Below are 22,754 nucleotides of genomic sequence, written 5' to 3' on the forward strand. Positions count from 1 at the left end.
CACGACTACTGTCCCTATCTTCTTCTTTTTTTGACAACATGACGCATAAAATGTTTCCCTTTGGGGCCAATTATACTTTGGTTGTAAAAGTGCAGTGTTTCTGAAAGGCCATTACTTCTGGCAAACATTCCAGGGCTAGGGTTGCCAGACCCCCCCAGTGAAGGCGGGTTCCCCCGCTGATAGGCTCCTCCTCCCTGTCTCTGATCACCTGGCCAGCAGGGGGAACTTACCTGGAAATAGAGGAAGATCTATTCAATGTGCAGTGACATGTCTACATTGCTGCCCACATGACCTGTAAGTGACATCATCACATCCAGGACTTCGGGATGATGCTCTGGTATTTGGGCGAAAACTCTATGGTACAAGCCAAATTTACCATAGAGTTTTTGCTCAAAATACGAGAGCATCGCCGCGATGTCCTGGGCGTGATGACGTCACTTCTGGGTCACATGGGCAGTGATGTAGATGCGTTGCTGTATGTCAGATGGACCTCCCTGCTGCTCCCAGCATGTCTCCCCATCCCCCGCCAATTGCCAGGAGGGATCTGCTTCAACATTCCTAGGAAGATAAGACTGTAAGGCTTTTTGCCAGGCATGAGGGAGTGGAGAGGTTTTTGGTTCTGGAAAGATTGTAAGGCAAATCCCAGTGATTAAAGGGATACAAGGCTCTTTTGATTTGACAACTAACAAGTAGATCCATCTCTGAGGATGTTCTACAAAATGGGTTCTCCGGCTAGCCCCCCATAAGACCGGAGACTGCCTTTGCATGGAGAAAAAGCCTCTTGAAAACATCCGGAACAAATGTCGTGTTTAAGACTTGTTTCTCATAAAGCATACAGGAATAAAAGTATTTATGTACTGTCAAAGTGTACAGCATTATAATACTTGAAAAAGGACACCTCTTAGCCAGTTTGGTGTAGTGGTTAAGTGCGCGGACTCTAATCTGGGAGAACCTGGTTTGATTCCCCACTCCTCCACTTGCACCTGCTGAGTGACCTTGGGCAAGCCATATTTCTGGCACATCTGTTTTTGAAAAAGGGCAGTTTCTGTCAGAGCTCTCTCAGCCCCACCTACCTCACAGGATGTCTGTTGTGGGGAGGGGAAGGGAAAGGACTTTGTAAGCCGCTCTGAGACACCTTTGGGTAGTGAAGGGCGGGGTATAAATCCAATCTCTTCTTCTTCTCCTCTTATTGCATTGTTTATTAGTATTTATTAACTTTTCTATACCTTTGTAAGAATATAGTGGTTTACAGGGACCTGTTAATCAGTAGACTTGCGCTGCGTAAATGATTTTGTTAAATGGACACAGAGTTGTTATTTCTATTTGATATTTATGTACTTAGTAAACTGGTAGATTAAAAAGATTTGTTTAGAGTTAATTAGTTATTTTTCTACAGCCATTGTTTTTCCTGTTTGGACTCGTATCCGTAGTTCTCTTTCCCATCCACCTGGAGATTGGCAATCCTATCTACACTGATGACCTAATTAATTACATCAGAACATTTTCCTCGGTGCCCAGGGCCAGATCTCCAGTTTCACAATCAAGGTGTCCGAAGCCCTCCTAAGGTAGGGATGCCAGCCTCCAGGTGGGACCTGGGGATCCCCTGGAATTACAGCTCATCTCCAGACTGCAGAGATCAGTCCCCCTGGAGGAAACGGGTGCTTTGGAGGGTGGACTCTATGGCCATGGTGCCCCACTGAGGTCCCTGCCCTCCCCAGGCGCCATCCCCAAATCTCCAGGAGTTTCCCAACCTGGAGCTGGCAACCCTACCATCCATGGTTTCTGCCCATTATTGCTTCTTAGATCCATGCCACCATGAGCCGAGGCCAAGGCGAATTCCTGGGACTGGGCTTGCTCCGAGGGTGTTTGGGCCAGTACCACCCTCGTCTCTCCCTTCCCTTTTGTTTGCCAGCACACCGACATCGTCACATCTTCCGGAACTCAGTCCAAAAAAGTTGCCTAACCTTTAGCACTCGCAGTGCCAACGTCCTCGAATTACAGCGAATTTTCATGCTTTCGACAAAGGGCCGGGGTCAGTTTCATGGGCCCAATGTAAGCGGGTGGCTCTGGGTGAGTAATTAACGATTGCCCTCCTGATGCCTTCTTAGCAGCTTCCCCCTTTCTCAAAGGTCAGAGGACGCTCCACTAGAGAAAGCCCTGAAAGCATCTGGTGCTATAGAGAGATGGCACTTTCAGAGCAGGAGGAATGCTTGCAAGGTCTTTTGACTTGTGAGCAAAATGAAACCATATTGATTTCTGTCAAGTCTAACTCCTCCATAATTGAGCTAAATTGCACCTACACTGTCTCACTTCCCTGCCAAAAAAATAAATAAAAGGCACACCGTGAGGGGGGGGGGAGGATGAATTGCCTGGGATAGAAAAAGGAGGAGGAGGAGGAAGAGGAGGAGGAGAGGGAAAGATCTATGGCGAGAGATGCTCCAGTGATCTGTCGGGAGTGTGGGGTGAGCTGCTGATATGCAGAGACCCATGAGGGAGTCTTTGTGATTTCCCCCCAGAGGTTTTTTTTTGGAGATGCTTGTGGTGGCACATCACCACAGGCACAGTTGCACATGAACATGTGCAAGCAGTACAAGCAGAAAGACTACTAGCAAAGACACGAAAGTTTGTACTGATCTGATTGGACATACAAATTTGTTCATCTCGTAATGGTTGGACTTATTACGAACCGAGCACCGTTTCCCATCAAAATCTGTCCTCAGTTCGGAAAGTTCTAACAGAGATTCTGTATATGTGCGAGTCAGCAATCTAGCCAATTGGGAACTCAAATAAGGCTGCTAACTCCAGTTTTGGAAATTCCTGGAGATTTGGGGGATGAAGGCTGGAGAGGGCGGGGTCTGGGGATGGAAGGAAGCTCAGCAGAGCATAATGCCATAAATTCCACCCTTCACCCACTCAGATCTGGTTACAGGAGAACTGCAGCCCCCCCCCCCCAGGTTAATAACCCGACACCCAAAGCTAGTTCCTCTACTGCTAAATATTTCCCTGTGTTGAGTCAATTCTCCAGATATCTTCTTGGAAACATTCAAACTCCTCCATGTGTTTTTTGGGGGGTTGAATTTTCAATTACTACTCTGTTTGGTAGATGTCATCAAGCTGTAGTTCCCAGGGGATGATGCAGTACTACTCAGGAGCCCAACCCCCTAAACATACACATGAAATCTACAGATCAGGAGAGGACACTCGGAGAACCGATAATCTCTTTCTGAGCACTCACCGAGAAAGCTCACTAAGATCGAGCTAGTTCTGAATCGAGCCAAGGGAAACATGCCCTTAACAGGTAGCCAAGATGTTGTGGCTTGTAGGGCATTTCCCCCCCTAGTGGGGCTCCAGTTCTCAGTACAGAAAGAAAAGCCGTTTAGCCAATAGAAAGCTGTTTCCAGGATAGATCTCTAACTTGCAAGCTGTCAACCACTTTAGATGACAGCTCTCAGCGGCTGCAAGTTCATCACTTCTGTCGGGCCTATGCAACAATTCTGAGAGCAAGCCAGCAGGTGGGGGTGATGCCTCCTAGAGTCAAGAAAGCTAACACTTGGGCAGAAAAACTCTCTTAAAGGAGACCGGTTTCTTGACAGAGTTAGAAGGTCACCTACTCTAGAGGTCCTAGAGGTCACCTACTCTGACCCCCTTGCTCAGTATGGGAATTAGTCAACTACAGCACCCCACTCTGCTTCAAGGAGCACACATCTTTAATAAAATGTCTAAAAATGATTGAAAAAAGCATCCGCCGGAGAAATTCTTGTGGGGCTGTGCCTTTAAGAAGGGGCAGAGCCACCCCCCCCCAAGCCCCACCATAGCTACGGGCCTGTTACTATCCCCTTATCCAACACTACAGAACTTCCAGTTCCAGATGTGACCTCCTTCTACTGTCACCATTAGGGGTATGCTGGCAGGAGAGCAAAGGGAAGTGATTTCTCTCAGTAATTCCCCCACCCACACGCAGCTGTAGGGTTGCCAACCTCTAGATGAGGTCTGAAGACCTCTGGAATTACAACTGATCACCAGCCTACCCAGATGAGTTGCCCTGCAGAAAGTGGCTGCTTTAGAGGGTGGGCTCTATGGAATGATACCCGGCCCTCCGCAAACCTTGCCCTCCCCAGGCTCCATCCCTAAATCTCCAGGAATTTCCCAACCCAGAGTTGGATACTCTACTCTAGTGTAGTGGTTAGGAGCGTGGACTGTAATCTGGGAGAACCGGGTTTGATTCCCCACTCCCAGGGCTATTTTTGGGCAGGAACGCACAGGAACGGAGTTCCGGCTGGCTCCCAAGTTGGCCACGCCCAGCAGGAACGCATTAGCATAACAGGCCACACCCAAGAGCAGAAACTCCTTAGGACTGGCTACGTTAGGGGTGTGTGGCCTAACATGCAAAGGCGTTCCTGCTACAAAAATAGCCCTGGGTTTTGACAACAAACAGGGTAAACAGAATAAGAAGCAAAAGGTGGGTGTGGCTGGATGACTACACTTCTGGTAACATGGGGGTGTGGCCTAATGTGCTAATGAGCTGTGCTGTCGGGGGTGTGGCCTAATATGCTAATGGGTTTCTGCTGTTGGGTGTGGTCTATTATGCTAATGCGTTCCTGCTGGACTTTTTCTACAAAAAGATCCCTGTGGCCACTCCTCCCCATGCAGCTGCTGGTGTGACCTTGGGTCAGTTATAAGTTGTTTCAGAGCTGTTCTCTCACAAACAGTTCTCGAAAGAGCTCTCTCAGCCGCACCAACCTCACAGGGTGTCTGTTGTGGGGAGGGGAAGGGAAAGGAGTTTGTAAGCCACTCTGAGACTTCAGGTAGTGAAGGGCGGGGTATAAATCCAATCTCTTCTTCTTCTTCTTCTAGTTTTGCCTCTGTCTTTGACAACTGCAAACCCCATTCGGAAGAGAATTTGCCGCTGTCAGTACCATACGTGTAAATAGCAGAAAATCCGGTTACCCCTCCAGAAGACGTCTGTTCCCACAAAGAGGGGGCAGCTTCAGATCAAAGCCCAGGAAGAACAGCCTGCTGATGTATCTGTTGCCGCCTTTGCAAAGCCTCCCTGCTCTAGTTTGGGCGACAAAGAACACCATGGAAAAATTATGTTGTCAGATGCGTTTTGGCCCACTGCCATGAGTTGCGGGATCACAAAAGGAATAATAATGGGGCTCATTTTATGCTGCTGAGATAGAGCCGCTAGAATGCAGGTGGCGAGGCGCCAGCTCCCGGAGTGAGCCGAGCTGGATACGAACACATCCTTGAATTAGCGTACTGTGGAACGGATGGAACTAGACACCTGATGAAGAGAGCTCTGTCTCTCGGAAGCTTATACCCTGGGAAACCTTGCTGGTCTTTCAGGTCCTGCTGGACCTGGATCTTGATCTTCTGCTATGATCAAGACGGCGACCCACCAGAACAATTTCTTTTTAGAAAAGGAAATTCTCTGGGGGGTTTTCCTGATACGCTCAGGGAAATGCCGATTGCCACTTTGGGGTCAGGGAGCAATTTTTCTCCAGGCCGCTTTGGCCGGGGAACCTGGAGGGTCTTTGTCATCTTCTGGGCATGGAACAGGAGTCACTGGGGGTGTGGAGGGGGGAGGGATTTTTGAATTTCCTGCATTGAGCAGGGGGTTGGACTAGATGACCCTGGAGGTCCCTTCCAACTCTACGATTCTATGATTTATAAAGATAATAAGAGGTGGGCGATGCCCTTCGGAAGTGGTACAGCTAGGCTGCCCTGTCACATTTTTATCATGTTCCTGTCAGGAGCTCAGGGAGCACACACCCCATCCGCCATTCTATCCTGAAATGCTGATTGCCACTTTGGGGTCAGGAAGCAATTTTTCTCCAGGCTGGAGATCTTGGAGGTCTTTTTGTCATCTTCTGGGCGTGGAACAGGGGTCACTGTGGGTGTGGATGGGGGGAGGGATTTCTGAATTTCCTGCACTGTGCAAGGGGTTGGACTAGATGATCCTGGAGGTCCCTTCCAACTCTATGATTCTGTCACGCCGGGGGTCCTCCCCTGAGGGGAAGGGTGCCTCCGCCGTGTCGTCTGAAGTCCCACAGGGGAAGCCAAAGCCTCAGAATTGAAGTGGAGAGAGTTGCACCACTCTCAACAACACCACTCTCAACAACACTTCTCTGAGTGACAGCGTACTCGGATCTCTCTCTCTCTATCCCAATGCTCGTCACCTCCGCTCTTCCTCCCCGGCTCATTTCGGCTTCCCCGTATTTATCTCCCTCCATCCGGGGAACTCCACCCCTTTCCCCTGTCATCCACTGATTGGGAAAGTTCCCTGTCAATCTCTCTGGTCCCACCTCCCAAGTGGGGTGGCCTGGGCGTCTTCGGGGGTGGGGTCACTTCCGGGAGATCCCAAAACTCCCCGTTCGCCTTCATGCTTGCCTGAAGGACTCCGTTGGTCCCTCGGCGTTCGGGTACGTGCCAGCTTCCCCGGTTCTCCTGCACTCGTGCACGTCCCCCTGTCTTCTGGGCTTTCGGGACACCTGGGCTCTCTGAATCGCTTTCTGGAGGGTCTGTGGGTTCCTGAACTTGTGGGGGCTTCGATTCTATGAACAGCCTTGTGAGGTAGAGAGTCAGTGTGACCTCTGGGTCAAAGTAGGGGCTGGGAGATCCAGTTTCAAATCCGCACTCTTCTGTGAAGTTCACTGGGTGACCTTGGGCCAATCACTCCCATGCATGCAAACGCTCCCTTCTCTCCCTAACCTCCTTCACAGATAGGGTTGCTAGGCAACTGGTGGGAGCTTCAGGGGTGGGGACCTAAGGGGTTACAGCATCCAGTTTCCACAGGAAACGACTTGCGGAATCGCCAGAAACTCTATGGTAAAACTACTTGGAGTGGAGGTAGGCAATGAGGGCTGCCGCTGAGAGGTCAGGAGGCCTAGCAGCCCGATTCATAGGATTGTTGTGAGGAGAGGAGGATGATCCTGTAATCTGTTCTGAGCTCCTTGGAGGAAGGGCAGTATAAAAAAATGTCCTGGATAGACTGCGGTGAGAGGGGGTGACAGGCTGACACTTCACAGCTGGGTAAGTCACTTCTGTGTGACGCTCTAGGAATTCCCACCCAATCTCAATGGTCTTTACCAGAGAGATGGGGGAAATTCCTAGAGCGTCACCATCCACCCCACCCACCCCCTTTTTTTCTCTCCCTCTCCTTAATCTATTGAGAGTGGAGGTGTCAGCGGGAGATTTCCTGCTTCCACTGGGCAAATGACAAGCCTCAAAGCTGACAATATCCCTTTGCCATCCATGACCCACTTTCTGCACAGACCCCAGAACTCCTGCAAGGAGTTAAAAATAAAACACCTGCATTTTGTTGCCCCAAAGAAATGCAAAGAAGCTATGAGTCAGAAATATCATCTCCCCCCCCCTCTCTCTGCTTTGAAATCAGGAGGCCCACGCTGCTTTCCAAAACAGACGGAATCCCCTTCAGCACATTTGGGGGGGGGGGAAGCCGAACTTACAAGAAATGTTTCGGTTATTCAGTGATAAATAAGACCGTGATTGACAGAGGCCCCGTTAAGGGCTAGTTCTGTTATTCCGCACAGAAATCAGGGCTGTCGGTGATTTCAAATGAGCGTTTTCATCTTCCTTTGGTGGTGGGTTCCTCTTTCTAAAGGAACGACTGTTATCATTTAACACTAAAAAAACCCCCCCAAGAATCTGCAAGGTTTGGAAAGAGAAGCCATTTAAAGAACAAAAAACAAAAACAAAAACAAGAACATAGGAATGTCCCTGGCCATGTAGCCCAGCTTCCAGTCTCACAAAGTTGGCCAACCAGATACCCCCAGAAGTCCTAGAAGTAAAGCCTCTCTCTGTTGCTTCCCCCCTCCCCAGCACAGGGCTACTGCCTTTGAACATGGAGGTTCCATTTAGTTATCATTATTATTTATTTAGGGCAATTTTTTCAGTATTTTTCCATATGTGCATGTGTGTGTGCGCGTGCACCTGGAAGTCATGGCGACCTGTGTTTCCTCTAAGCTGAGTTAGCGTGAGCTAGCTCACAGGTTTTTAGCCTCCGGCTCACACCTTTTTGTCTTCGCTCAGAGCAAACTAATTTATGCAGGAGCCAAATTGCTCGCTCACAGTTTTTCATGCCAGCGGCTCACAAAGTAGAATTTTAGCTCACAAGACTCCACAGCTTAGGGGGAACATTGAATTGGCGACCTCTGGGGGCCTGGAGGACATTCAGAGAGGTAGCTGAATAAAGCCTGCCCCCGCCTCCCGACTGCCGGTATTCCTTGAAGGTCTCCCATCCAAGGACTTGCCAGAGTCGACCCTGCTTAGCTTCCGAGATCTGATGAGATCAGGCTTGTCTGGGCTATTCGGGTCAGGGCTATTTAGGGCATTTTTATCCCCCAGGGAGCTCTGGGCAGCATTCGTGACTCTTCCCTTGTCCTCACAATAACCCTGTTAAGGTAGGTCCGGCTGCAAGAGAACGATGGGCACAAGTGACACCGCAAACGGGGATCTGAACCTGGCATTAGCCTAACACTGTAACCGCTACGCCCTAGTCAGTGGCTCAAAAAGCGACACGAATCTTCAGCAAGGAGAGGTTGATCATGCGTTCGCCGCAGCCGAATATCTTACATTCCTTTCCCGCCCCCACTTTTATTTATAAGTTTTGCATACACATTGTATCATAAAACCAATTCCCATAACGTAAGAACATAAGAGACGCCAATGTTGGATCAGCCCAAAGGCCCATCCAGTCCAACACTCTGTATCACACAGTGGCCAGAAATACCAGGTGCCATCAAGAGGTCCACCAGTGGGGCAGGACATTAGAAGCCCCCCCACTGTTGACCCCCCCAAGCACCAAGAAGACAGAGCATCACTTGCCCCAGAGCCCCTATCTATACCTTGTGGCTAATAGCCACTGATGGACCTCTGCTCCATATGCTTATCTAATTCCCTTTTGAAGCCATCTGTGCTTGTAGCCGCCACCACTTCCTGTGGCAGTGAATTCCATACCTATTGAGTCTGTCTGTCTAATTCTTTATCAATCCATTTATACACTCTCGACCATCTTTTCAAATAGAAACCTTCATCCTTTCCTTGAATCAACGTGCTCAGTCTGTCCATTTCCGCTAGATCCAATAATCTGTCTGTTACCTCCTCTTTGGAGGGCTTCCCCCCCCTGTCTTCCAGTATTTAGCTAACAATATTCTAGCAGACCTGAATATTTTGCATTCCGAATGCTTATTTTAAACATGTGATAGTCTATTGAATAAATCATTTGCTGTTCTACTGAATGAAGCGTTTGTACTCTCGCTCTCCTAACTGAATGGGCGGTCACATGAACACACGAAGCTGCCTTGGACTGAATCGGACCCTCAGTTCATCGAAGTCAGCATGGTCTACTCAGACCGGCAGCGGCTCTCCAGGGTCTCAGGCAGAGGTCTTTCAGAACGGAGTTCCGGCTGGCTCCCGAGTTGGCCACGCCCAGCAGGAACTCATTAGCATGATAGGCCACACCCAACAGCAGAAACTCATCAGGATTGGCTACATTAGGGGTGTGTGGCCTAACATGCAAAGGAGTTCCTGCTACAAAAAAGGGCCCTGGTTTGACAACAAACAAGGTAAACAGAATAAGAAGCAAAAGGTGGGTGTGGCTGGATGACCACACTTCTGGTAACATGGGGGTGCGGCCTAATGTGCTAATGAGCTGTGCTGCCAGGGGTGTGGACTAATATGCTAATGAGTTCCTGCTGTTGGGTGTGGCCTATTATGCTAATGAGTTCCTGCTGGGCTTTTCCTGCAAAAAGAGCCCTGACTGTATCAGGCCTTGGTCCATCAGGTCAACCCAGAGGGCTGCAGTGGTGAAAAAGGCAAACTCGATGTTAGGGATTACTAGGAAAGGCATTGAGGATAAAACGGCCGATATTGTCATGCCCCTGTCTAGATCAATGGTGTGGCCTCCTTTGGAATACGGTGTAAAGTTCTGGTCACTGTATCTCCAAAAGGGCATTGCAGGGCTGGGAAAAGTACAGAGGAGGGCGACCAAGATGATGAGGGGGCTGGAGCCCCTTTCCTATGAGGAAAGGCCGGAGAGTCCGGGACTTTTCTGTTTAGAAAAGAAATGACTGGGGGGGGGGGGGGCATGATAGAGGTTTATACAATGATGTATGCGGTGGAGAGGGTTGACAAATACATTTTTCTCCCTCTCCCAAAATACTAGAACCCGAGGGCATCCAGTAAACCTGATGGGCAGTAGGTTCAGGATGGACGAAAGGAAATACTACTTTACACAGACAACAATTAAAATGTGGGATTTGCTGCCCCGAGGATGTAGTGATGGCCACAGGAATAAACTGCTTGAAAAGGGGATTAGGTAGATTTGTGGAGAATAAGTCTATCAGTGGGTAGTAGCCATGGTGACCGCGGGGAACCTCCACATTCAGAGGCACAAAGCCTCTGAATTCCAGAGCCAGGAGGCAATATCAGGGGAAGGCCTCTATGCCTTGTTGCTGCCTCTCCAGAGGAACTGGTTGGCCACTGTGTGAGACAGGATGCTGGACGAGATGGACTATTAGTCTGATCCAGCAGGGCTCTTCTTATTCTATTATATACAGTGGTAGAAGCTCTCCAGGGGTTTCTGGTATTCCGTATCACCTACTACCTGGTCCTTTCAACTCAAGAGGCCTGGGATCGAACCAAGCAGAGGCTCTACCACTGAGCCACAGCCCCTCCTTAGTCCAGTCCGATCGTCACACCTCTTCAAACTGGGTTCCTTGGAACAGGCAAGAAGAAGAAGAAGAAGAAGAGAAGAGATTGGATTTATACCCCGCCCTTCACTTGGGAGTCTCAGAGCGGCTTACAAGCTCCTTTCCCTTCCCCTCCCCACAACAGACACCCTGTGAGGTGGGTGGGGCTGAGAGAGCTCTGACACAAACTGCTCTTTCAGGAACAGCTGTGCCAGAGCTTGCGACTGACCCAAGGTCACATCAGCAGGTGCAAGTGGAGGAGTGGGGGAATCAAACCCGGTTCTTCCAGATTAGAGTCCGCACACTTAACCACGACACCACACTTAACCACTACAAGCCAAAGTTCCGCAGTCTTGCCTGGGTCTTTGCACATCAAGGGGGGCATCTCTGTTCTGCTATGAGCACTCGGTTTCAGATCATGATATTTCTGAGTTATTTTTGCCTCCACGCACTCCTTATCTGATGACAAAGTGCAGCTATGGAGAGAAGAAATCCATTCCGGCCATAAAAGCATCTGGGGGCGCGCTTCGTAAATCCATTCATCACGCCGATGAAATTTGCCCAGGCAAATAAAATTTTATATAACCTCCATTAATCTGGTTTGAAACACACACACACACACACCCCAACAGAGATAAGATTTGGCAGCTACAAGGTAAAGTAGCTCCCCAGCCCACCCTAAAGGTACTTTTTATAACTCATTCGGGAGGAGATTAGTGTGGTTTGGGGGGGGCGGGGTGTGTGTGTCGCACTGATAGAGAGATCTGCAGCTCGGTGAACAGGTGACATGCTCTGATTCTCTCTGGAGGGTTCTTCCCCCCAGTGCGACCATAACTTCCTCTGGGCAACATCACCCAGCCAAAACACTATGAGAAGTAAGAAATAAACTACTGCTTTGTATTTATATTGCTTTATATAAGAACATTACAGAAGCCATGTTGGATCGGGCCAATGGCTGTTTCTGTCCAACATTCTGTGGCACACAGTGGCCAAAACCCAGGTGCCATCAGGAGATCCACCAGTGGGGCCAGAACTCCAGAAGCCCTCCCACTCTTGGCCCCCAAGCACCAAGAATACAGAGCATCACTGCTCCAGACACAAAAACATAAGAGAAGCCAATGTTGGATCAGGCCCATTCTGTCCAACACTCTGTGTCACACAGTGGCCAAAACCCAGGTGCCGTCAGGAGGTCCACCAGTGGGGCCAGAACTCCAGAAGCCCTCCCACTCTTGGCCCCCAAGCACCAAGAATACAGAGCATCACTGCTCCAGACACAAAAACATAAGAGAAGCCAATGTTGGATCAGGCCCATTCTGTCCAACACTCTGGTTACACAGTGGTCAAAACCCAGGTGCCATCAGGAGGTCCCCCAGTGGGGCCAGAACTCCAGAAGCCCTCCCACTCTTGGCCCCCAAGCACCAAGAATACAGAGCATCACTGCTCCAGACACAAAAACATAAGGGAAGCCAGTGTTGGATCAGGCCCATTCTGTCCAACACTCTGTGTCACACAGTGGCCAAAACCAGGTGCCATCAGGAGGTCCACCAGTGGGGCCAGAACTCCAGAAGCCCTCCCACTGTGCCCCCCCCCAGCACTGTATCAACAGAAGTATAATGTCCAGAGCACATGATGTGATGGTACTGCTTTACTCTGCTCTGGTTAGACCTCACCAAGAGTATTGTGTTCAGTTTTGGGCACCACAATTTAAGAAGGACACAGACAAGCTGGAACATGTCCAGAGGAGGGCAATGAAGATGGTGAGGGGTCTGGAGACCAAGTCCTATGAGGAATGTTTGAAGGGGCTGGGTATGTTTAGCCTGGAGGGGAGACAACTGAGAGGTGATGTGAGAACCATCTTCAAGGACTTGAAGGGCTGTCATCTAGAGGATGGTGCAGAGTTGTTTTCTGTTGCCCCAGAAGGTTGGACCAGGACCAATGGGTTGAAATTGAATCAAAAGTTTTTGGCTAAACATTAGGAAGAACTTCCTGACAGAGCCTCAGTGGAACAGACTTCCTTGGGAGATGGTGGGCTCTCCTTCTTGGGAAGTTTTTAAGCAGAGGCTAGATGGCCACCTGACAGCAATGCTGATTCTGTGAACTTAGGCAGATCATGAGAGGGAGGGCAGGAAGGGTTGCCTCAGTGCTTAGTTCTTGTGACCCTTTCTTACATGCCCAGGGAAACGCTGATGTCCACTTTGGGGTTAGGAAGCAATTTTTCTCCAGGCCAGTTCGGCTGTAGGCTTTTTGTCATCTTCTGGGCATGGAACAGGGTCACTAGGGGTGTAGGGGGAAGGTATTTGTAAGTTTCCTGCATTGTGCAGGGAGTTAGACGAGATGACCCTTGGAGATCCCTTCCAGCTCTATGATTCTAAGAAGACAGAGCATCACTGCCCCAGACAGAGAATTCCATCTATACCTTGTGGCTAATAGCCACTGATGGACCTCTGCTTCATATGTTTACCCAGTTCCCTCTTGAAGCTGTCCATGGTTGTAGCCGCCACCACCTCCTGTGGCAGTGAATTCCATGTGTTCATCACTCTCTGGGTGAAGACGGACTTCCCTTGATCTGTTCTAAGCTTACTGCTCATTAATTTCATGGAGTGGCCACGAGTTCTTGTATTGTGAGAAAGGGAGAAAGGGACTTCTTTCTCTACCTGCTCTGTCCCATGCATAATCTTGTAAACCTCTATCATGTCACCCCTCAGTCGTCGTTTCTCCAAGCTAAAGAGCCCGAACCAGGAATAAAGTGCCTGTATCGAAAGATATTGTCAGTTCATTGTTTTCAAAATATCAGTTTGTTGTTTTCAAGACATAGCAGATAAATCTTTCAGACAATAATTAGTCTCCTGTAAATTGTGTTTGTGAAAACTTGGGATATCCATATTGGACTGGTAGTATTGCATGTACGGATAACGTCCCATCCTCTCTTTGAAAAAGCATTTTGGAAATGGATGTGTAAAGGCTGGCAATATTTTTCGATTCTGTTAGGCACTTTATTCTGTTAGACAAATTGGATGAGAATGGAAATGATTATGGACTGAAAATATATATATTAGAAGAAGGAGGAGGAGAAGGAGGAGGAGATTGGATTTATACCCCACCCTTCCCTCGGAGTCTCAGAGGGGCTTACAAACTCCTTTCCCTTCCCCTCCCCACAACAAACACCCTGTGAGGTAGGTGGGGCTGAGAGAGGTCTGACAGAAACTGCTCTTTTTCAAGGACAGCTCTGACAGAACTATGGCTTGCCCAAGGTCATCCAGCAGGTGCAAGTGGAGGAGTGGGGAATCAAACCCAGTTCTCCCAGATTAGAGACCACCCACTTAACCACTATGAATAACAGTACATAGATGTTGGTACCTTTAACAATTCTTGAATTTTTATAATATCGTTTCTTGTAATTTGTTCACGTTTTCCCCCTTGTATTTACCACCTGAAGGTTGGCAACCCAAGAGTTCAAGACTATGAAAGATACACAGTTTATTTATTGTGCTGACAGGAAAAAAGTTGATGCATTTGAAAAGTGGCATTGGAGGAGAGTTTTAAGGGTACCGTGGACTGCCCAAAAGACAGCGGGTTCTGAATCAAATCAAGGCCGAACTCTCTCTGTAAGCTAGAATAACTAAGCTGAGGCTACTGTACTTTGGTCACATTCTGAAAAGACAAGCCTCCCTGGAAAAGACAATAATGCTAGGAAAAGAGGAAGAGCCCACATGAGACGAATGGACTCAATCGAGGCCCTCGGTTTGCAAGACCTGAGCAAGGCTGTTGATGACAGGAGGTTTGGGAAGTCATTAAGCCAGTGAGCCAGTTTGCTGTCGTGAACCAGTTTGGTGTAGTGGTTAAGTGTACAGACTCTAATCTGGGAGAACCGGGTTTGATTCCCCCACTCCTCCACTTGCATCTGGCTGGATGACCTTGGGCAAGCCATAGCTCTGATAAGAGCTGTTCTTGAAAAAGAGCCGTTTCTGTCAGAGCTCTCACAGCCCCACCTACCTCACAGGGTGTCTGTTGTGGGGAGGGGAAGGGAAAAGGAGTTTGTAATCCCCTCTGAGACACCTTTGGGTAGTGAAGGGCGGGGTATAAATCCAATCTCTTCTTCTTCTTCTACCTCACAGGGTGTCTGTTGTGGGGAGGGGAAGGGAAAAGGAGTTTGTAATCCCCTCTGAGACACCTTTGGGTAGTGAAGGGCGGGGTATAAATCCAATCTCTTCTTCTTCTTCTACCTCACAGGGTGTCTGTTGTGGGGAGGGGAAGGGAAAAGGAGTTTGTAATCCCCTCTGAGACACCTTTGGGTAGTGAAGGGCGGGGTATAAGTCCAGTTCTTATTCTATTAATTTATAGGGTTACCTTAAGTTGGAAGTGACCTGAGGGCACAACACACACACATTTTAACTACAGATCAGATCACAGGAAAGGATCCACGAACGACCTCACCAATGGACAAGCAAGAAAGTTGTCTCTTCTGCCAAGCTTTTGAGATTTCACTAGGCACGGGCCAGCCAAAATCTTTGCTGTTCTAAAGTCTGGAAACGTTTCGTAATAAAAAGAAAGTTTGAGATTTTTAGGATGCTGCACCCCGTGTCGAATCCTGTGGCGATTCAGTAAGAATTGTGGGAATATACACCGCATGACCGTAGCTGCTCCCAGGAGAAGGCGTCAAGCTACAAACTGAATCCTTGGACTAGGATGGAGTCAGGGGAGAGCATGATTTGGGGAGGGACCTCAGCAGAGCACAATGCCATAGAGTTAAGGTTGTCAGACACCCACCCCCCGTAGAAGGCGAGGGTCCCCTGCTGACAGATTCCACTGCCTAGCCACTGATCAGTCGGCTGGTGGGGGTAACTTACCCCCCCACACAAAAAAGAGGGATGTTCTGCCCACGTGACCCGGAAGTAACATCATCATTCCCGGGATGTCGGGGTGGTGCTCTGGTATTTGGGCAAAAGCTCTATAGTAGAAGCCAAGTTTACCATAGAGTTTTTGCCCAAATACCGGAGCGTCACCCTGATGTCCCGGAAGGGATGGCGTTACTTCCGGGTCGTGTGGACAGTGATGTCTGCACATGCTGCACTTCAGAAGAGCCTCCTTCCTGCTCCCGGTAAGTCCTCCCCAATCCTTTGCCGGTTGCCAGGAGGGACCTGGCAGCCCTCCACAGAGTCCACTCACTAGGGTTGGCAACTCCGGGTTCAGAAATATCTGGGGATTTGAGGGTGGAGCCTCGGTGAGTGGGGTTTAGGGAGGGAAGCTTGGTAGGATATAGTGCTCTGCAGTCCACCTTCCAAAGCAGCCACTTTCTCCAGGAGGAGTGGAATAAATATTTTAAGCACATAAATAAATAAATAATAAACAAGCAATTTGCATCATTTGGAGGTCAGGTGCAGGGCTATTTTTGGGCAGGAACGCACAGGAATGGAGTTCCGGCTGGCTCCTGAGTTGGCCACGCCCAGCAGGAACTCATTAGCATAATAGGCCACACCCAATAGCAGAAACTCATTAGGATTGGCTACATTAGGGGTGTGTGGCCTAACATGCAAAGGAGTTCCTGCTCCAAAAAAGGCCCTGGGTTTTGACAACAAACAAGGTCAACAGAATAAGAAGCAAAAGGTGGGTGTGGCTGGATGACCACACTTCTGAAAACATGGCTGTGCTGTCAGGGGTGTGGCCTAATATGCTAATGAGTTTCTGGTGTTGGGTGTGGCCAATTATGCTAATGAGTTCCTGCTGGGCTTTTTCTACAAAAAAAGCCCTGGTCAGGTGTAATTTCAGGAGATCCCCAGCCTCCACCTGGAGGTTGGGAACCCCAGCACCTTACTCAAAGCAGCCATATTATCTGGAACAACTATCTCTGTAGCCCAGAAATCAGTTGTGAATCTCAGAGCTTTCCGGGCCCGACCCAGAGGTTGACATGCCTACCTTGGAGGCCGCTCGAACCCTGGGAAGAAGGTGGGGGAAAAGAAACATTCTACTAAATCAAGGGAGAAGACAACATTGCTGGAGCCCTTTTTGATTTTGGGAGGCCTTACCCTTTTCCTCAGGTTGCAGGTGAGGGTCAGGTTCCTGGAAAAGGAGTTTGCAAAGGCGGTATAGAAGTCCAGGACTTTCAGCAAGGCCTCCCGCTTGATAATGTGCAAATCGCAGTAGGTCAAGGCTCGCACGTTGGCGCAGGCGTGGGCCAGGGTGGTCTCCTTCCAGAAGATGTCGCCGAACACGTCGCCCTTGCCTACAAGAAAGCAGGGGGAAAGCTCGGTTAAAGCATGTGTCGTCGCTAGCCCTCTCCTCGACCCACATTGGCCTGCCTCCTCACATGTCTGAAATCGTTGCCAAGCCTACTCCGTTTAAGCCGAGGGTTGCTGGGCCTGCCGCTACGGTGGGAGGGCTCCTGCTGGTAAGCCAATCAGTGGCACCTGTGCGATGATATCACTTCCAGGGGAAAACCCGGAAGTGACTGCAAGCAGCTCTAGGAATCGCCAGAAACTCTATGGTAAACTCTATGGCATGGCCTGGCAACTGTATTTAAGCCTGCTATGACAGACAGTCTCAAGGGCTGATTTCGCACTAGAGCTGCCTCGATGTTGCGCCGCTGTTTGCACCAATACTATTGGTCAATTTCACACCCGAAGCTGCGGGGCTGCATTTTGACTCGCGGCTTTGCCCGATTTCCCCCGCAGTTTCGTGATCCTGTTTTTTGAGGATCACGAAATTGCAGAGGAAATCGGGCGAAGCCGCGGGTCAAATGCAGCCCCGTGGCTTCGGGTGTGAAATTGAGAAATAGTATCGGGGCAAACGGTGGCGCAACATTGAGGCAGCTCTAGTGCGAAATCAGCCAAGGTGTGAAAGCTATCTGCTGAGCATTTCTGCCAACTTCACTGTTTTTAAGGATAGTAAGGTATAGGTTAATCCAGGCCTCTCTAAGCAAACTCAGGAACTGTAATGTATTAATGTATTTATTTACTTCATTTATTGTCTACTTTTCTGCCCGATCATGGAGCTGCGGTGGCTCAAGTGGTTAAGACGCTGAACTGAAGGCTGTGAATGGTCAGTAGTTCAGCAGTTCGAGACCCGGGTGCCGCATGACGGAGTGAGCTCCCGTCTCTAGTTCCAGCTCCTGCCAACCTAGCAGTTCGAAAGCAAGAAATTGCAAGTAGATAAATTGGTACCACTTCGGTGGGAAGGTACCAGCATTCCATGCGCCTTGGTGTGTAGTCATGCCAGCCACATGACCACGGAAATGTCTTCGGACAGCGCTGGCTCTTCGGCTTTGAAACGGAGATGAGCACTGCAACCGTAGAGTCGGATTCGACTGGCTTTCGAGCAAAGGAACCTTTACCTTTCTGCCCGATGGAGACCCAAAGTAGATTACAACGTTCTCCCCTTCACAATTTTGTCCTAACAACAGCCTTGTAAAGTAGGCTAGGCTGAGAGCATGTGAGTGGCTCAAGGTCCCCCAGCAGGCTTCCATGGCAGAGTGGGGATTCGAACGCGGGGCTGCGAGATCCTAGTCTGGCACTCTAACCATTACATCATACTGGTTCGCTTTGGTATCCCTTTAATCCAAACGCAAAGAATTCAGGAAAGATACTATTAGTTTAACTCAGCTTTTTGACCCAAACTGGTTTCCCCTAAAGCGACTCACAGGGACTCACCATGAAAATTCAGTGCAGATATTCCGTGGGGAGGGGATTCACAGATAGAATTCGATGCAGGCATGGTGGAAGGGGCCTGAGGGCAGGGGTGGACTGGCCATTGAACTTAAAGGCAAGTTTCCCAGAAGGCTGCTGCCCTAGAGGGCAAGTAACAGGAAGTGACGTCATGGGATCATGTGACACCTCATGCCCCTGCCAATTTCCAGAAAAGGGCTGGCTACCCTAGACTGGCATGGTTTAGAACACAGAACATGAAGCGACAAGCTTCCACACACGTTTGGGGTCAGTTCTCACCCTCTGAATCCCTGGAGACAGAGCAAGATGGGTAGCCCTGTTAGTCTTCCTATAGCAGCAGAAAAGAGCCAGAGTCCAGGAGCACCTTAAAGACTAACAAAATTTGTGGCAGGGCAGGAGCTTTCGTGAGTCACAGCTCACTTCTTCAGGTACAGCTAGAATGCGAGTCCATCTGTTCTATATATTGGAAGGTGGAGTGATTTCAGATGTGAAATGACATTAGCAGGCAAATGACAATAGCAGGTGTGATTAGATTAGGTGTGAAATGCAGAGAGGTGGTAGGCATGGAGAAATCAGCACTGGTAATGAGACAGGAAACCTAGGTCTCGATTCAGTCCAGGTTGATGCCTAGTCTTGAGCTTTGTTATCAGTTGTTATGACCTTTGTTATCAGTTGCTAGACTGCTGAATGGCAACATTGGGCATCTGCAATCACTCCATTTTCCAATACATAGGACTCACAATCTAGCTGTATCGGAAGAAGTGAGCAGTGACTCACGAAGCTCCTACCCTACCACAAAATTTTATTTATTTATTTATTTATTTATTTTGCGACTTGTATCCCGCCCTACACATAGTGTCTCAGGGCGGCTAACAATTAAAGTTAAAAATATAAGACAGTAAAACAATGTTACATAGCATATTAAAAACGGTGCTACAATAAATTACTTAAAATACCCAAGATGCGCAACAATCGCATTGATGGCAGATTTTCTTAAGGACATGAGTGCCAGGAGTGTTGTTTCCAGGCTTCAATCCGGCGACACCCACCGCTCCCTCACATTGCGGTAGGTGGAAGATAGCGTCTCGGTGATGGAATAGCGGCGGGTCCTACTCAAAGGCCTGGCGGAAGAGCTCCGTCTTGCAGGCCCTGCGGAACTGTAGAAGGTCCCGCAAGGCCCGGATCTCCTCCGGGAGCTCATTCCACCAGGTAGGAGCCGCCACCGAAAGTCTTTAAGGTGCTACTGGACTCTTACTCATTTCTCCTGTGAATCCCTGGGAGAGTTAAAAAGGAGAAGCACATGGATCTCTAGACTTCCGCACCTATTAGATTTAATACTTGCACATCTATTCCAAAGACACCAGGAATACACACAGGGCTGAGAATAAATATTTACCGACCCGTCCCTTCAACACTGGAATGGGTTTGTCTCGTTATTATTCAAGATCGCCACTCTTCCAAACGCTAGTAAATCACAAACTGTAGAGCATCTGCTCCTTGTATTACTTTAAAAAATAAGAAGCCTGCCAGAGTGGAATGATGGATTCTCGTTCGTACAAAAGGAAAATCAATGAAACCACCAAGACGGTTATGTCATGACATGCGGCGTCAGAGTTATTAAAATATAACTTTTATAGGTACTGTAAAGTACAGGAAGGGAAGAGGCACCCCTCCTCCATGGGGACTCTCTCGTGGGAAGAATGTTGGAGTCTAGTGATATTTAACCAGATGGGATTTTCAGCATAAGGAAACCGCTTTGGGAGCTCTGAGTAAAACAAGGGCTTCCTTTGTTCTTCCTAGAGAGGAGTTTGGGAGAGACTGGAAACTGTCAATGTAGGGTTGGGAAACTCATACATATTTGGGGAGGGGGTAGGCTTGCCAAGTCCCCCCGGGGATGGGGGAACCCCCCCCCCCAGAGGCCCGTTCCCCGCCGCTGGCGGATCGGGCCCCGGGGGGAACCCCACCCCCCAAAGTACATGACGTGCACGTCACCCGGAAGTGACGCGACCACACCGGGCACGCAGGGGGCGGGGCCATAGTCATCCAAGGGAAAACCCCAGCGTGCCCAGCGTGATCACGTCACTTCTGGGTGACGTGGTTGCGGCGCGCGCGCGCTCCGGGAAACAGCCGGGAGTCCCCCGCTCCAGCTAAAGGTAAGACTTGGCAACCCTGGGAGGGGGAGGGGGAGGAGATTGGACTTGTCCCCAGTCTCACCAGAACTCTGCTGAGCTTTGTAGTTGCAGATCCGCACTTTGGCCACCCACACTGGTGGCTGTGAAAGGCAGAAGGTCCCCAGCTCTCTCTAGTCTTGAAAAGTGCCATCGAGTGACAGCCAATTTATGGCAACCCCCCATGGGGTTCCCAAGGCAAGAGTCACTCAGAGGTGGTTTGCCGTCGCCTGCCTCTGCATAGCAACCCCGGGCTTCCCTCTTTCCCATCCAAGTATCAACCAGGGCTGACCCTGCTTAGCTTCCGAGATCTGATGAGGCTGGGCTAGCCTGGGCCATCCGAGTCAGGGTCCAGCTCCCTCTACTGACAAGCTATTAGGATGGTACAACAGCAATGGTGCTCAGATCCAGATGACAGCCCTAAGCAGAGTTACACCTGTCTAAGCCCATTGACGTCAATGGATTCAGAAGGGTGTAACTCCGTTTAGGTATGCACCATGAATCCTGGTCTGAGATTCCAGTACTTTACAAGGAACAGGTAAAAAAAGGCCTCCACGTTCAGAGGCAGTCAGTGCCAGGAGGCAACATCAGGGGAAGGTCTCGACCTCTGGGGCCAGTTGTTGGCCCTCCAGAGGAACTGGTTGGCCACTGTGTGAGACAGGATGCTGGACTAGGCGGACCACTGGATGCTGGACTAGGCGGACCACTAGGCAGACCACTGGTCTGATCCAGCAGGGCTCTTCTGATGTTCTAATGAAGGCCTCAGCCTCTGTGCACTATTGTTGGCCTTCCAGAGGAACTGGTTGGCTACTGTGTGAGACAGGATGTTGGACTAGGTGGACCACTGGTCTGATCCAGCAGGGCTCTTCTTACGTTCTAATGAAGGCCTCGGCCTCTGTGCCCTATTGTTGACCTTCCAGAGGAACTGGTTGGCCACTGTGTGAGACAGAATGCTGGACTAGGTGGACCACTGGTCTGATCCAGCATGGCTCTTCTTGAGTTCTAATGAAGGCCTCGGCCTCTGTGCCCTGTTGTTGGCCATCCAGATGAACTAGTTGGCCACTGTGTGAGACAGGATGCTGGACTAGATGGACCACTGGTCTGATCAAGAAGGGATCTTCTTATGTTCTAATGAAGGTCTTGGCCTCTATGCCCTGCTGTTGGCCTTCCAGAGGAACTGGTTGGCCACGGTGTGAGACAGGATGCTGGACTAGATGGACCACTGGTCTGATCCAGCAGGGACCTTCTTATGTTCTTCTCAGGGGAAGGCCTCGGCCTCTATGCCCTGTTGCTGGACCTCCAGGGGAACTGGTTGGCCATGGTATGAGACAAGATGCTGGACTAGATAGACCACCAGTCTGATCCAGCAGGGCTCGTCTTACGTTCTTAACATGGTACTGGTGATGCTATGTTGCTATTTACCCTGAGCCATGAGGCACACTGGAGTATAAATCCAGATCAATCTGTTTATATTTCTTTCCCTGGACTTTGGAGCTAGCTCTCATATAATAGGCTCAATCAGGACATTCTACACAGGTCTTTTTGAAGGATTTAATAGCTTTAGAAAAAAGAACATGGGGAATTGGGAATGCATAATCCTACTAATGATTTCTAGATAACAGCGTGGCAGAAAGTCAATGTTTGCCTGGCCGCCTTTGCTACTGATGGATAACTTACACTCTGGCGCTGCTTTAAAATGTGTTTGTTTATCGGTAGTTAAATTTGTTCTTTCAGTAGTTAAGTGCTGCTCTTGTTCATAACCGCAACATGAGAAGATTTACTGGAGTGTTGACTCTGCTTGCACAGTCGCCTGTTTTGAATTGTGCCTGTTCAGTTCGTAAGGGTTCTTCATAACTCGAAAACGTGATTCTCGGTAACATATACGACTGAAAAAATGGGCTCCTTTTTTGAAATGGGAGTTTAAACACAAAGATGACACGAATAAACTAAAGGTCTCCCTTGCTCGAAAGCCAGTCGAATCCGACTCTAGGGGGTGGTGCTCATCTCCGTTTCAAAGCCGAAGAGCCAGCGCTGTCCAAAGACGTTTCTGTGGTCATGGGGCCAGCATGATTAGACACCGAGGTGCACGGAACGCTGTTACCTTCCCACCGAAGTGGTACCTATTTATCTACTTGCAATTTCTTGCTTCCGAACTTGCACTATTTGTTATTATGTTGGCTTATGATTATATTGTATCTGGGCTACTCATCTGTCCC

The 22,754-nt window shown here is 49.3% G+C and overlaps 1 protein-coding gene across 1 annotated transcript in view; it reads right to left on the bottom strand.

Moving 5' to 3' along the window:
* KCNH5 (potassium channel, voltage gated eag related subfamily H, member 5) overlaps window positions 1-22,754 on the bottom strand; it is a 353,468-nt gene that overhangs the window by 15,774 nt on the left and 314,940 nt on the right. The window contains exon 10 of the mRNA XM_015426065.1: window positions 16,736-16,932. Coding sequence (XP_015281551.1) covers window positions 16,736-16,932 — 197 coding nt within the window. The remainder of the gene's footprint in view (window positions 1-16,735; window positions 16,933-22,754) is intronic.

The sequence above is a fragment of the Gekko japonicus genome, unplaced genomic scaffold (assembly GCF_001447785.1).
Source record: "Gekko japonicus isolate JY-2015 unplaced genomic scaffold, Gekko_japonicus_V1.1 scaffold22, whole genome shotgun sequence".
Classification (NCBI taxonomy): Eukaryota; Metazoa; Chordata; class Lepidosauria; order Squamata; family Gekkonidae; genus Gekko; species Gekko japonicus.